The sequence below is a fragment of the Neofelis nebulosa genome, chromosome 11, assembly GCF_028018385.1.
Source record: "Neofelis nebulosa isolate mNeoNeb1 chromosome 11, mNeoNeb1.pri, whole genome shotgun sequence".
NCBI classification, from domain to species: domain Eukaryota; kingdom Metazoa; phylum Chordata; class Mammalia; order Carnivora; family Felidae; genus Neofelis; species Neofelis nebulosa.
The window spans coordinates 89174606-89189050 of record NC_080792.1 but is presented as its reverse complement, the minus strand read 5'-3'; the positions used below and the strand labels follow the sequence as shown (position 1 = coordinate 89189050).

Here is a 14445-nt window from a genome sequence, read left to right as displayed (position 1 = left end):
TAAATTTCTAGTAGCTTAAAAACAGCAAAGGGGTAGAGTCCATTAGAGAGGAGACCACCTATATACCAAGCAGGTACAAGGGAGCAAAAACTTAACAGTCTGGGCCCTACTGTTAAAGGGTCAGATATTTTCGAACACAATAGATCTTGATGAAATTAATAAATTCATTAATTCCTTAAAAAGTTTGTTCATTCTCTGCCCTTCTCAGGAGGAATATAAGGCAGCTTACAAGAATATATAAAATGAAAAAGCAAGGTGAAAGGGTGGGAAAGTGTGTGGCAAATGGTCCAAGAGAGATGTCTGTCTTTGTAATCTATACCATGTACTGAAAGTTTGTTTCCTATATCACCTAGTGGTCCCTATGAAGAACTCCCTTTAAAATTTTTTTTTATGTTTATTATTTTGAGAGAGAGAGAGAGAGAGAGAGAGAGAGAGAGAGAGAGAGAGAGAGATCCCAAGCAGGCTCCCCACTGTCAGTGCAGAGCCCAATGTGGGGCTCGAACTTATGAACTCTGAGATCTTGGCCTGGGCCAAAACCAAGAGTCAGACACTTAACCAACTAAGTCACCCAGGTGCCCCTGAAGAAATCCCTTTTAGAACACAATTTTCCTAGGGGAACCTAAATATGTCCTTTTTTTTTTTTTTTTTTTTTAAGATTTAATTAAAAAAATTTTTTTAATCTCTACCCCCAACATGGGGCTTGAAGTCACCAACCCGAGATCAAGAGTTGTGTGCTCCACCAACTGAGCCAGCCAGGTTACCCCTAAATATGCCCTTGTAATGAAAATTATGTAACTGAACTTGTCTCCCTTTTCATTGTGACTGGTGGTTAAATCAGCGAAATTTAGACTTGATAATTACACAACTGTGTAAATCCGTTACGGACAACATGTATGTTCTCCTTTCCCTTGGGTTTTTATTAATCTTTCTCTGATCCTACTTGTCACTATTTTTCTGTTATTTTAATTAGTATTGTTTTTTTTTTTTTAAATGAACTCTTTGTGAAACAATATAGGTTATCAATAAATAAATGAAAAATGATCTCTTAGACTGGAATTTAAACAGATTTTATTTTCCTTAATTATGCTTTGTGTTTTTATAAAACAAACCTGAAATAACTTCCTCTCAAGTTTGGGAAAGCAGTCCTCCTGGAAAGAATGAGTGCTATTTTACACAATGAACAGGCTAAATAAGTCCTGAATATTTGCTGCTAATTTACTTGGCACAACTTTTATTCAAAGACAGTGCAAAAAAGATAAGCATCAGTTTATCACACCAAATTAGGGGGATGCGATTAACAACACTTGACTGCAGTTCTGGGCAGTGGAAAAAGAATCTCTGCTACAATAAAACAGGCTCTTCTTACAGTAGAGTGCAATAATCCTCTGGAATAATGTAGATTGGAGAAGCTAGACCTTTTTCTTATCGTATGGCAGAAACTTACTTTCTGTTGGTACTTTGGAGTGTTCTCGCGCTTTTGGAGAAAGTCTTTCTGTTGGGTTCTTAAATAAGTGTTGTCTTTTTACTGCTATTTTCCTTTTGTGGACAAACGTGATCAGATTTTCAACAAACGAGGTGCCATTAAGAAGGATTAAATGTCAGTGGTTTTGTACTGCTCTGCTAAACTTGAACTGCTGAATTATTCAACACTTGGTAGAATGAAGAAAACCATTTGAATTATTTATGTTTCAACAGAAGTAGTCCCCACCTTAGTACAAATGGGGTATCCTCTTTCTCAGGGAAGACCAGACCATCTGTAATTCAAGGTACAGTTGAAGTCCTAACCTCTTTAATGCAAGAGCTACAAAACAGTGGAAGGACTGATTCGGAACTTTGGAAAAACTGTGAGGTATCTAGTTTTGTTTTATTTGTGGAATCTTAAAAAATATAATTGTACATGTGCCTCTACTAAACTCTAAATTATTAGAGATTTATCTTCTAAAGAGCATGATACTTATTGCTAAAGTGGTCAAAAGTAGTAATTGGGGAACAGCACTGAACGCATACGAAAAAGATGATCAAAAGCATGTTTTGACAAATATCAGTCATTAGACACATTAATTTATATTTTAAGTGTCAACTAAAATATTAGCTTTGTTCAGAGAAGGGAGAAGTCCAAATTTACTAATACTATTACTAATTCTAATGTTTTAAGTAACATACAGAAGTGTTACCATTTTGAAAAACCTAAATCCTCTTTGAACTATTTATAAATTAAGGCTTTTGCTTAGTAATGTTTTATCCCATTTAGTTGTGATACATTGAGTTATATTGATTTTTCAGGTCAGTGGTTCTTTCTTTGGTCTACAGGTTAAATTGTGATATAAAAACTTAGCAGATAAAAGAATATATAATATGTAAATTTTGATTCACAGAATAATGCCCAAGTTAGATTTTTCCAAAGCTAGATTTGGTAATGCTTTATATAAATGTATAAAACATTATTATTATTAAATTGTTTATTTAGGGGACAGTAGATTTTATTTTAAATGTTTATCATACTTTTAAAACCATTGTTTGTGTAATTGTCAAAATGTAAAGTGGAACGGATGAATACCTGGTTTAAGAATTCAGTAGCAGCCACCCCTAATTGTAATTATTTGTATTCATTATCCATAATCACTGAAGTTATAAGACGACTGAGTATTGGGGCACCTGGGTGGCTAAGTCGGTTAAGGTCCAACGTCGGTCTCAGTACAGAGCCCGCTTCGGATCCTCTGCCTCCCTTTCTCTCTTTCAAAAATAAATAAACATTAAAAAAAAAAAAAAAAAAAAAAAGAAAGAATGACTGAGTATTAATGCAAACTTTAAGAAACTGAGTTTTAAGTGTTTACAGTTTTTATGTTTTTTCCATGTAATAATCAGTCTGTGATAATGCAAGAGACCGGTAAAATGATGCAATTAAAAGTGAAATCCTTTGTGAAATATTTCCCCTAATATACTTACTCATTAGCTTATGAACCTGAATTAGTATGCTTTTAAAAAAATAAGGCATTGCTTTTCTGGCAAATTCATGTTTAGCTAGAAATTGTTGCTTTTAATACTTCGAAATCAGCATCTTTGAATCAGTATTTGTTTGTGAATCTAAGATACAGGTTTTTATAAGCCAGCATATCGACTAGCCACTAACACCTTAACATTTGAGCCTGTTTCTTTACACCCTTTCTTCTTCACCTGTGATATAATATTATTATTTTTATTATGTTTAATAATAACTAATTTTTGTAATGTAGACATGTAATTGATTATTCAGTGAATAGTTTCTTAAGATAGTTCTTTGACAGAATATGAAATCTCCTGGTCATTTCAGTAAAATTTCTCCAATTTATTAGTGTGTTTTGTGGCAAACAAAACCAAAATATGATGTTTTAGTGTAGTATTGTAGGAAGAATGGGAGGGGTAAGGATCGTGCAAGCCTTATTCCTGACTATTTCCCCTGAATTTCATGTTTTCACCTTCTTCTGGAATTGTAACATTTGCCTGATTTCTACCACTTGTAGTGTTATTAAAATATAAACCTTCCACAGAGCTCAGAGCTCTGGAGATCTGATTTCTTTAGAATTTCTTTCTAAAACCTCTTTCCTGGAATTCTTTTTTTTTTTTTTTTTTTTTTAATGTTTGTTATTTTATTTTTGAGAGAGTTGGGGAGGGGCAGAGAGAGAGAGAGACAGAGGATTTGAAGCAGGCTCCGTGCTAATGGCAGAAAGCACCATGCAGGACTCGAAGTCACAAACCTTGAGATCGTGACCTGAGCCGGAGGCGGATACTTAACCGACTGAGCCACCCAGGGGCCCCCATCTTTCCTGGAATTCTTAAGTTTATCACTGCTTAAACTTGAGAAGGTTATGTATTTTGATTCATGGGAAATAATTTTTTAACACATTTACATAGAAATACTTCAATATATTCTTAAAGACTTGCTATTGCTAATATTTCTGTGATGGTAAATTTTTAAAACACATTATTAGCTAATTTGTCTTAATTCATTATTTTAGCATTTTAACTATTTAGTGCTACTGATTACATATTTAAGAGTAATGGTTGTACAATGATTGTTGTTATTATGTGTACTGTTTATTGTGTGTCGATTTGCCAAGCAATATACTAGACACTTTTTTTGTCAGTGGCACTCGACCTTATTAGACCCAAAGCCCTCAATTTGTAATATTACAATTAAATTACTAATTTACAAATAAATTTTACAATTTCAAAAATAACATCAACTTATATTGTCCTGAAATGAAGTTCGCAGATATATCCTGCCTGTACCCACTTTATTTTTTTTATTTTTTTTTTTTTTAAATTTTTTTTTTCAACATTTTTTATTTATTTTGGGGACAGAGAGAGACAGAGCATGAACGGGGGAGGGGCAGAGAGAGAGAGGGAGACACAGAATCGGAAACAGGCTCCAGGCTCCGAGCCATCAGCCCAGAGCCTGACGCGGGGCTCGAACTCACAGACCGCGAGATCGTGACCTGGCTGAAGTCGGACGCTTAACCGACTGCGCCACCCAGGCGCCCCAACCTGTACCCACTTTAAAAACAATCATCCTCTTAACTGTGATATAAAGGAGGAATGACAGTTACTTATAGCATGATAACAGGTATTTCAGTATACACGTGCTCAGGCACATCCACATTACAAGACCTAGTGAAGCATAGCCTGGTGTTTATACGCAGACTCATTGCGAAGACAGTGGCTACAGACATGGACCGATACAGCTCTTCTGTATTGACAATCCAGAACTGCATTTGGTGACATGATTTTCTGAAACGGTGACCAATTTCTGATCAAGTTCTGAAGCAAACATAACATCTTTGTAGTTGGATTCCTGGACAATTTGGTGATTTGAAAGCTGTGCAAAATATATGTTATTTTTATAATATAAAGTGGACACAGGACAGTTTTTCGTTGTCGGGGACCATCCTGTGATTTGCATCCTTGGACTGCCCACAAAGTGCTGGTAGTGCTCTCCCTAGCTTTGTGACATCCATGACCTCACAGATTTTCAAAATCTAGTCCCCCCCCCCCCCCCTTGAGATCACTGTTTTCACATCCATCATATTGGAATTTAAAATTTATCCTCCCAGCCACCTGGGAGGTGTTCCTCTTCCGATTTTATACTGCCCCCCCCCCATTTATAAATTAGTAAAGAGCATAAATGAGATATACTTGTTGAGGACCATACAGGTTGTTAGTGGAGAGCAGGGAGTCAGGCCTAGGATGTCAAAGCCAATGGAATATTTACTAGGCATACGATAGAAACCCCATTCAGGCTAATAGCATCAAAAACTGTACAGGGGAAAGCTTTAATTAGATGCCTAAGTCCTCCAACAGTATGTACAATGCAGATCATATAAATAATGTTGGTTAGAAATGAATAATAGTTCTTAATAATTATGTGAAAAATGTTATTTGCTGCGTTTATAATGTTCTTAAATGTGCTTATTGAAAATTGAAATATTATTTATAAAATCTGATTAGGGAGAACAAAATCTTCTCTACCAATTTATATCCAGAGCAAGCTCTATTCATTTGTATCCTAAATAAGAAAATGATAATAAGGATGTGGTTAACGTTGCGTGTCACATAAATATAAGGCCATTTTTTTGTTTTTTTTTTTTGTTGTTGTTATGTAATTCCGTCATTATTGTAATTTAGTTTTTTGTGACTAGTAACTTTGTCAGATTAAAATAACCCCTAAAGTAGTGCTTAAGTTAGTATAACTTAATAAGAAAACTGTTCCCTGATTTATTTTTTGTTTTGATTAAGATACTTCATATTATAGGTAGGTTGAGAAGATAAGGAACTGAATTTGATGTAGCCTACCTTATCCTTATCAAGTTAGTTGATTTAGAATTAATACTTTCTATTAGCACTATTCTATTTTCTTTATTTTTATTTTTATTTTTTTTATTTTTATTTTTTGAGAGAGAAAAAGAGAACATCCACCCAGTGTGGAGCCCAAAATGGGGTTCAGCGTGGGGCTCGATCTCACGACCGTGAGAGCATGGACCTGAGCAGAAATCAAGAGCTGGATGCTTAACTGACTGAGCCACTCAGGCGACCAGCACTGTTTTATTTATTTGTTTTTAAAAATGTTTATTTTTGATAGAGACAGAGCACGAGCAGGGGAGGGGCAGAGAGAGAGGGAGACACAGAATCCGAAGCAGGTTCCAGGCTCTGAGCTGTCAGCATGGAGCCCGATTCAGGGCTTGAATTCTCGGACCGTGAGATCATGACCTGAGTTGAAGTTGGACGTTTAACCGACTGAGCCTGCCAGGCGCCCCAGCACTGTTTTATTTCAATCCTGGGGTTTTTCGCTTCCTTTGTTTTAATACAGTTATATAGTCTTCAACTTAATTCTGCTCTATTATAATTATAGAAATGGTTTTCAGTATTAATCTGAAGGACCTCTGAATTGTGTAGTCTGTAATACCAAGAAAAAAAATTCATCTTGAACTTGACCTTTTTTTTGAGTAAACCACACCCAGTGTAAGGCTCAAACCCTTGTCCCTGAGCTCAAGAGTTGCATGGTTTACTGCCTGAGCCAGCCAGGTGCCCCTGAAATTCACATTTTTATACCCTCATTTAGACACTCTTTCCTTGGTATTGTGTCCTAGGTGCGCTGGAGGCAAACAGGTTAACAAAGTGAATAAATGAGATGCCCTCTTAATTGTGGTAAATGCTCTGAAGGCAAAAACAGGATGACATTGAGAAAGAGAGCAACTGCAGGATGGTTTGGGAAAACTCTTTGAGAAGCTGAAATTGCAAGGGGCGGGGGGTGGGGGTGGGGGGGAGAAGAAGGAAGCCATAAGAGCTGGAGAGAGAGCTTTCCAGGTAGCGGGTACAGTGAAGACAAAGCTTTCAAGGTGGAAGACCTTTTTGGCATGTTCAGGGAAAAGGTAGAGGCCAGTGTGGCCGGTGTGCTTTGAGCACGGAATAGATAGGGATGAGATGAAGTTGGGAGGTGTGCATGGGCCGGGTCAACTCCGGGGCCTGTGAGGAGTACAGGAGCGTAAAGATGGTGAATGGTTTTAAACAGGGAGGCTCTTTTCACGGTAGCTACTTACTGATACTGCATATTATTGTGTAGAGTCTCTTACTGTAAACCAGCCTTGAGACTGAATTTAGCTTCTGGAGATCTCCCCGAACCCTTTTCTGGCTTGTTTTGTAGTCTGATTATAAGAACACTTACTATACTCTTGAGTCAGCATGGATCAGAACCTCAGAATGAAGGGAGTCCTAGGCCAGTTCCACAGGTTTTCAGACTGATTTTTTAAATTCCTTTTTCAGCTGTGGCACTGTAAAACACTTCAGCACCTGACTTGAAAAAGTTTTGTTTTGTTTTTTTCCACTTAAATCCCATGTAAATTAGGGGTTAAATTTCCATAATACCAAACTATCTCTTGTTTTAAGACGTGGGATTCTTTTTCCTAGGTACAAGTCATTGTTTAAGAAAATCACTAGCTGTTACAAAGAAAGGAAGAGAACTTAAGACAAATACGACGTATGACTGCCAGCTGTTGATGAATCAGAAACGATAGCAGACGACATGCCATTTGAAAAATAAGATTTACCCAGACCTTCAAATTGACCCAAACTACAGATTACATAGGAAAGGGGTGACCAAGCCTGTGCCTGTATTTTTACATTAAATACAGTTTTATAACTACTTAATTCAGCTTATAAATTTAAATTAAAATACATTTTAAAAAGGTCCTTTCCCACTGGAGCAATTTTTCTGTGAAATATTACATTGAAAATTATTTTTAACTAAAATATTTTATAACTTAATAGACCAGGTGGTTACAACTATTCAGTTTGGTGGAAAAACAATGCCAAGAGCAAATAGCCGCTCAGCAGGAGCAGTTCCACAACCAAATTCAAGTAAGTTGTTATTTGTATTGATTCTTTTTTATACTGTAAGATTTGCAAGAAGAACCCGTTAATACTTTATATCAGTTTTGTTGATGAACTAGAAACATACTGTCTTTAGAGTAATAGCTCGTATTTTTAAGCAATATTTTCATAGTATTTATAAAAAATGCAATGTTTAGTATACTTACCAAATCTGTAACTTTGTTTTCAGCGTATACAGGAGGAGATAAAAAATTTAGTCAAGTTACAGACCAGTAATGCTTCCTGGGCTTCCTATGATACTTCTTTAAGTAAACAGTTATCTTCAGGAAGTCAAATGGGTTTTTTTTCTGAAAACAGTGAGAGAAATGAACCTATTATCAGTTATCCTAAGTCTGAAGAACCCGAAATGCAGCAAGAAACATCCACATCACAACCAGACTGCAATGTGGACAGTAGCTCAGTGAGCAGTGGGTATGGTACCTTTTGTGTCTCCGAATTAAATGCCTACAAATCTAAGGACCCTCTGGAGTTCATGGAGCACACAGAGGTTTCTGAGGGACAGTTTGGAGCATCTTTGGGGCAGATGGAGTCACTTGCAGAGGGTGTAAAAAACAAGAATTTTCGTATACATACCACTGAAGAGTTTTGTGCATCTTTAAAAGAAGATATTTCCATTTTTCCTGGTGAATTTGAACACAATTTTCTTGGTGAAAATAAGGTTTCAGAAGTATACAGTGGCAAAACGAATAGGTAAGTAGAATTTCTCCAACATTTGAAGGGAGGTTTACTTGTTTATTACATTTAGAATCTAGTAAATCAAGCTCCTTTTAGAGTCTAAATGTATACATGTGCATGTAATTTGCAACCAAAAATTATACACAAGCATACTCAATTTTATGCTTTTTATATAGAAGAGGAAATTTTCTAAGTTTGATGATAAGTGTGGCTGAATGTTTGTAAAGCAAACAATCATTTAAAATTTGTCATTTACCCTAAATGTTGAGTTTTATATCTCTAAAATTTGTTCTCTAAAATAAGTGTTTAGCTATAGCAGCACAGATCTTGTATACCTGTAAGTACAGTCACTAGTCCTTGTAAACAAATAAGCTTTTGCTGTAGAGCTACATTGAGTATGTGAACAGGCCACTGTGGTGGTTTTGTTCTATTCCATGGCTACAGGCTAAATCCTTTATTAATCACCATTAGTCTTTGTGTTCACTTTGCCTTTGGTAATAAGAAAGTGTACAAAGAGATGTAGGTGAATGGATAAAAATCCATTCTTTCTCTGCAGTTAGAAAAAGAACTCAAAGCATTTCCCATGGACACAATATTTATTAGTGTTTAGTTTTATGTGCAAAGGACAGTATCTAAAGAGAATAATTTTGTTTTCTCTTTCTGAATAGTAAGTCTGTAACATCATGGGCACAAAAGCTGAAGCAGAACCAACCAAAGAGAGCACTTACAGAGGAGGGGTGTTCAAAATCTATGCAAGGAAATGAACAAGCCAAGAAATCACCAGTTGAGAAAGTAGGTGATGAGTCACTTTATTGCTAATTATGGTGGAGTTTACTACGTGCTCGTCAACATAAGTTTTTTGCCCTTTCTTTTGTATTGTTAATTTGTTCCATTGACCTGTCTTTCTCTGGGTGTCCCAGAGGATTGGAAACAATGATTTGCTCTGGGTATTGGTTTTTTAGTAGTCTGGAAATCAAAAATAATGAGGAATAAAGTACAATAGAAAATGAAAACCGTTTTGTAAAGGTCCGAATTCTCTTTGTGCTGCAACTGTTTACATTTAGCCAGAGAATAATCCATTTAACTTTTTTTTTAAACTCTCAAATAGGGGCGCCTGGGTGGCTCAGTCCTTTGAGCGTCTGACTTGGCTCAGGTCACGATCTCATGGTTCATGAGTTCGAGCCCCACGTTGGGCTCTGTGCTGACAGCTCAGAGCCTGGAGACTGCTTCGGATTCTGTGTCTCCCTCTCCCTCTGCCCCAACCCCTACTTGTGCTCTGTCTGTTTGTCTCTCTCTCAAAAATAAATAAGCATTAAAAATTAAAAAAACTCTCACATAATTTATATTACTATTAAGTTGTAAGAAGTGGTACTGAATTTATAATCCAAATTGTAAGAGGTTAAATGTTTAAATTCTGTGTGGCCCTTTTACTAATCTAGCAGCTGCTTTCGTTAAAGAGGTGTAGATATTGAGTAGGTTTTAAACATCTTTGTAGCCCTTTTGGCTTAAATCGTCATAGAGTAATGTTGTTTATTCTATGATACTGAATTGAAATTGCAAAATCACGTCTCTCTGCAAACTTGATACTTTTAGAAATTGGCCACTGTTTTTAATGTTTATTTTTTTAGAGAGAGAGAGAGTACGTGCACTGGCAGGGGAGGGGCAGAGAGAGAGAATCCCAAGCATTTTCTGTGCTGAGCGTAGAGCTAGACGCAGGACTTGAACTCAGGAACCGTGAGATCATGACCTGAGCCAAAATTAAAAGTCTGATGCTTAATGGACTGAGCCACCCAGGCGCCCCTGGTCTTGATTGCTGTAAACATGGTCCTTCTATCATCCTGTGAAAAAGATTAAATAGAAGTCCTAAGAAGACAGTCCTTCAACCTTTATAAAGCACTATTCTCTTTTCTTGCCATAAGTTTTCTTCAGCCTGTGATATTTAGGCTTCTCAAGATCACCGTTCCAGAACCTATTCAGATTTGTGTTCAGGAGGGAAGTGAGGGTGATAAACCTCCAGGGACCACTGGCCTCACCTGCAGGCGCCCTGTAGTACTGTATCTGTGGGTCTGTTCTTTTGAACTCGCGTGCCATTGGGATGGTACATCTTTGGTGTGAGCGCATAAGAGTATTTAGAGACGGGGTGAAAGTTGCTTTTTCCATTGGAATAGGTTGGCAGAAAAAATGTTTTCATATATGCTAGTTTCTCTTCTGTTTTTACATTAAGTAAAACTCAGTCTTGGGGAGGCTAGCAAAAAACAAAAAAATGAACAGACAGACTAGTCTTTTGGAGACTTTCTCACTGCTGACAAACTTTGGGTCTTTGGTATATACCCCGGTGGATACAGTAGTTTTCTTTCTTTCTTTTTTTTTTTTTTTTAACGTCTTTATTTATTTTTGAGACAGAGAGAGACAGAGCATGAGCAGGGGAGGGGCAGAGACACAGAATCTGAAGTAGGCTCCAGGTTCTGAGCTGTCAGCACAGAGCCCAATGCGGGGCTCAAACTCACGGAGTGTGAGATCATGACCTGAGCTGAAGTCGGACACTTAACCAACTGAGCCACCCAGGCGGCCCTATAAATACGTTTTCATTCTGAACTCATTAAGTAACACCAGCTCCCAGTGTTCTTCCAGCTCCGCAGAACCAAAATAAACTCGTGTAAACACACAGGAAAAGAAAATCCTTCACGGTTAATTCCTATCATTTTGTGTTCTCGTAATCACAGGGGAAACTGGACTTTCGTAGTTCTTCCTGAACCCTCTGAGGCTTTCTCTGTGTCTTGGTTTGATACCTGGCTCTCTTTCCTTGGGTCAGTAGTTTGTGCCTAATGATTTTTATCCATCGACTAATGGTTTTCTTTCTTGCATTGCAGCCTAATTTCACTGCTGCTAAGCACCCTCATGCTTTTTACCTCAATAAACCAGATGAGAGTCCAAATTCTTGGATGTCTGATTCAGGAACAGGTATGAGACCTGTTGTTTTGTTTTGTTTCGTTTTGTTTTGATAACAACTTGTCTGCATTTCTCGCGGGATGTTAATTCTATCCAGTGTATTAGCGTGCTTTCTGTAAATGTGTTCTGTTGTGCCTCTGTTAACTATAACTTCCTTACTTGCATTAGTGTTACAGATTCTGTAAAGATAGATGGGAAAAATACTTTTGCAGTTGTTTCAAACAGCTGCAAAAGCCATCTCAGCATTTTTCAGATGTTCCAGAATGAATTAAGACATTCAAACCCTTTATGAGTCATTCTTTACTCTCCATGGTAAGCTTATTCTAGTTTACTGATTCCCTACCCTACCTCCCACAATCCCACATCCAGTTTGTCAGGATAAATTAGCTTTGCCTGATGAAAATTGCCAGAATTCAACCACTGTCATGCTGTCACCCTAATAGAGTCCCCATCACCTGTCACCTGAGTTCCTACAACTTCCTGCCCAGCATCCATGCCCTCACCCTTGCACCCTTCCATCCGTTCTCCACACAGTAGCCTAAACAGTCCTTCTCTAAGATGGGTCAGATCATGTGACTCCTCTGCTCAAAACCCTTCTATGCTCTTTCCCTCAGAGTAACAGCCAGAGTCGTATAGGTGCCCGTAGGCTCAGCAAGATCTAGCCTTGTTCTGTTTGACCTCATTTTCTGCTGCTCCCTTTCTCTGCTTCAGCAGAGAGGCTCTTTGCTTAAATGTGCCAGATAGGTTCTCATTTTAGGGCTTTTGCTTTGCTGCTTCCTATATTTGAAATGTTCTCTCCACCCGTTATATAGGGGATCTCCCTCATATGTGGCTAAAATGGCTAACATTATCTTGGTACCTTGCAGCGAGCCAACCCTGAGCACCCCTCCACACACGCTACATATATTCCCTTTTACCCGATTTGTAAGTCTTACCATTTGGTGTTTACTGCCTTCTAACCTCCTGTGTATACGTTGTGATTTATTTACTGTTCATTTCTCACATTTTCTGCTCCCCAGCCTGGCACAGTAAACACTCAGTATGTATTTGAACCACTGAATTATTATTCTTATTAATTTTTAAAGTTTGTTTATTTTGAGAGAGCACGTGAGCGTGTGCACAAGTGGGGGATGGGCAGAGAGAGAGGGAGACAGAATCCCAAGCTGGCTCTGTGCTGCCAGTGCAGAGCCCAACGTGGGGCTTGAGCTCACGAATCAGGAGATCATGACCTGAGCAGAGATCAAGAGTTAGACTCTTAACTGACTCAGCCACCCAGGTGCCCCTGAACCATTGAATTCTTTATATTGTTTCTATCTAAGTCTGTGCTATTCATAAAGAATTTTTTCTTTTTTAAGAAATACATTTTAGATTGTAGTAATTTATCTTGACTTTAAAAACATTTTTAAAAATAGTCTCTACACCCAGCATGGGGTTTGAACTCACGACCCCGAGATCAAGAGTTGCACCCTTCTCCAACTGAGCCAGCAGGCACCGCACATCTTGACTTTTAATAATATATTTCATTTTTAAATATTTCGATCATCAAATTAGAACTCTTCCATGGGAAGGCATTTAAGAGATTCTTGTTCCATTAAAATTCAATTTCCTGTATCCAGATAGCCAAAAACTAGTTACTTCTCGTATTTAATTTTCTGTAGGTAGAAGTAAGTTATTCTAGAAAGCACTTTTCTCTTTTCTCAGTCTTCTCTTCTCTGTATTTATGCACAACAGGACTGACTTACTGGAAGCTGGAGGAGAAGGACATGTATCACTCTTTGCCTGAGACTTTAGAGAAGGCATTTGCACCGTCCTCTGGAGATAGGTCACCAGGCCAGGTGATTTAAAAACACATTGTGTGTATGTGTTTGTGTCACACAATTATAGTTCAGAGCTCCGTTTCATTATAAACGTTGTATTTTTCCAATTATTCGTTTAATGTTTTATTTATCCTTGAGAGAGGGAGAGACAGAGCGTCAGCAGGGGAGGGGAAGAGCAAAAGAGGGACACAGAATCCGAAGCAGGCTCCAGGCTCCAGGCTCCGAGCTGTCAGCACAGAGTCCAACGCGGTACTCGAACTCACAAGCCGCGAGATCTTGACCTGAGCCGAAGTCGGACACTAACCAACTGAGCCACCCAGGCACCCCAAAAGAAGCATCGGCTTTAAATTGTACTTGCTTTCAAATGTAATCTCTCATTCATTGCCTATGTGATCATAGGAAGGTTACTTAAAAATGGAATTTAAAATTCCCAGCTAATGTGTTGTAAAATTAAATGAGATGATTTTGTGCCTACTGTGCTAAGCGTAGTAGGTCTGCAGATAACAGCTTCCGCTGTTCCTACACCTGGTTTTGATTCTCTGTCTTATTCCGCCCTCCTGCTAATCCATTTGTACCAATAATGCTGAGCATTTTAATTTGCTGTCGTCATTTTCTTTGAGCACGAAATGTAAATATTTTCTTTACTTCAGCACGGTGAAATCAAACTACCCAGCATGTGTACATTCAGGTGATGAGAAAGGTTGGGGAAAAGGAGTGATTACAACGAAGGTAACCAGGAGAGTATAAGCATGAGTAATAGGCATCGGTAGGGGCAGTGGGGATACAGCGTCTGTGTAGACAGCAGAGTCCCAAAGAGGGGTACAAACCAGCATCCCATCCTTCAGGAAGGGAGCAAAAGAGAGAGACAGATAAATGCAGGGAAAGGAAGGCTGGGGAGTGAGATTGTGAGGGGCTGGAAGCCTTGGTGGGCTTTGTGATTACAGAGCTCCCTGTGTGTGACGTGATCAGCACCATCAGTGAGTGAATACTGTATTTTGGTGATTCTAAGATACTGTCAATTTTAAAACTTCCTATTTCATAGTCTAACAAAATTATTCTAGGGGCGCCTGGGTAGCTCAGT

The 14445-nt window shown here is 38.1% G+C and overlaps 1 protein-coding gene across 8 annotated transcripts in view; it reads left to right on the top strand.

Annotated features, from left to right (window-relative positions):
• The window catches only part of MPHOSPH9 (M-phase phosphoprotein 9), a 56575-nt gene that overhangs the window by 3656 nt on the left and 38474 nt on the right, over positions 1–14445 (top strand). For 6 of the 8 annotated variants that reach the window (XR_009250555.1, XM_058691409.1, XM_058691411.1 and 3 more), the window contains exons 3-8: positions 1696–1849; positions 7801–7890; positions 8093–8613; positions 9267–9390; positions 11469–11559; positions 13279–13382. Coding sequence is in view for 7 of the 8 variants with exons in the window: in XM_058691409.1 (XP_058547392.1) it covers positions 1696–1849; positions 7801–7890; positions 8093–8613; positions 9267–9390; positions 11469–11559; positions 13279–13382 (1084 nt within the window). In the remaining variant the exon portion in view is untranslated. The remainder of the gene's footprint in view (positions 1–1695; positions 1850–7800; positions 7891–8092; positions 8614–9266; positions 9391–11468; positions 11560–13278; positions 13383–14445) is intronic. The other 2 variants (XM_058691413.1, XM_058691415.1) reach the window with 2 other exon arrangements.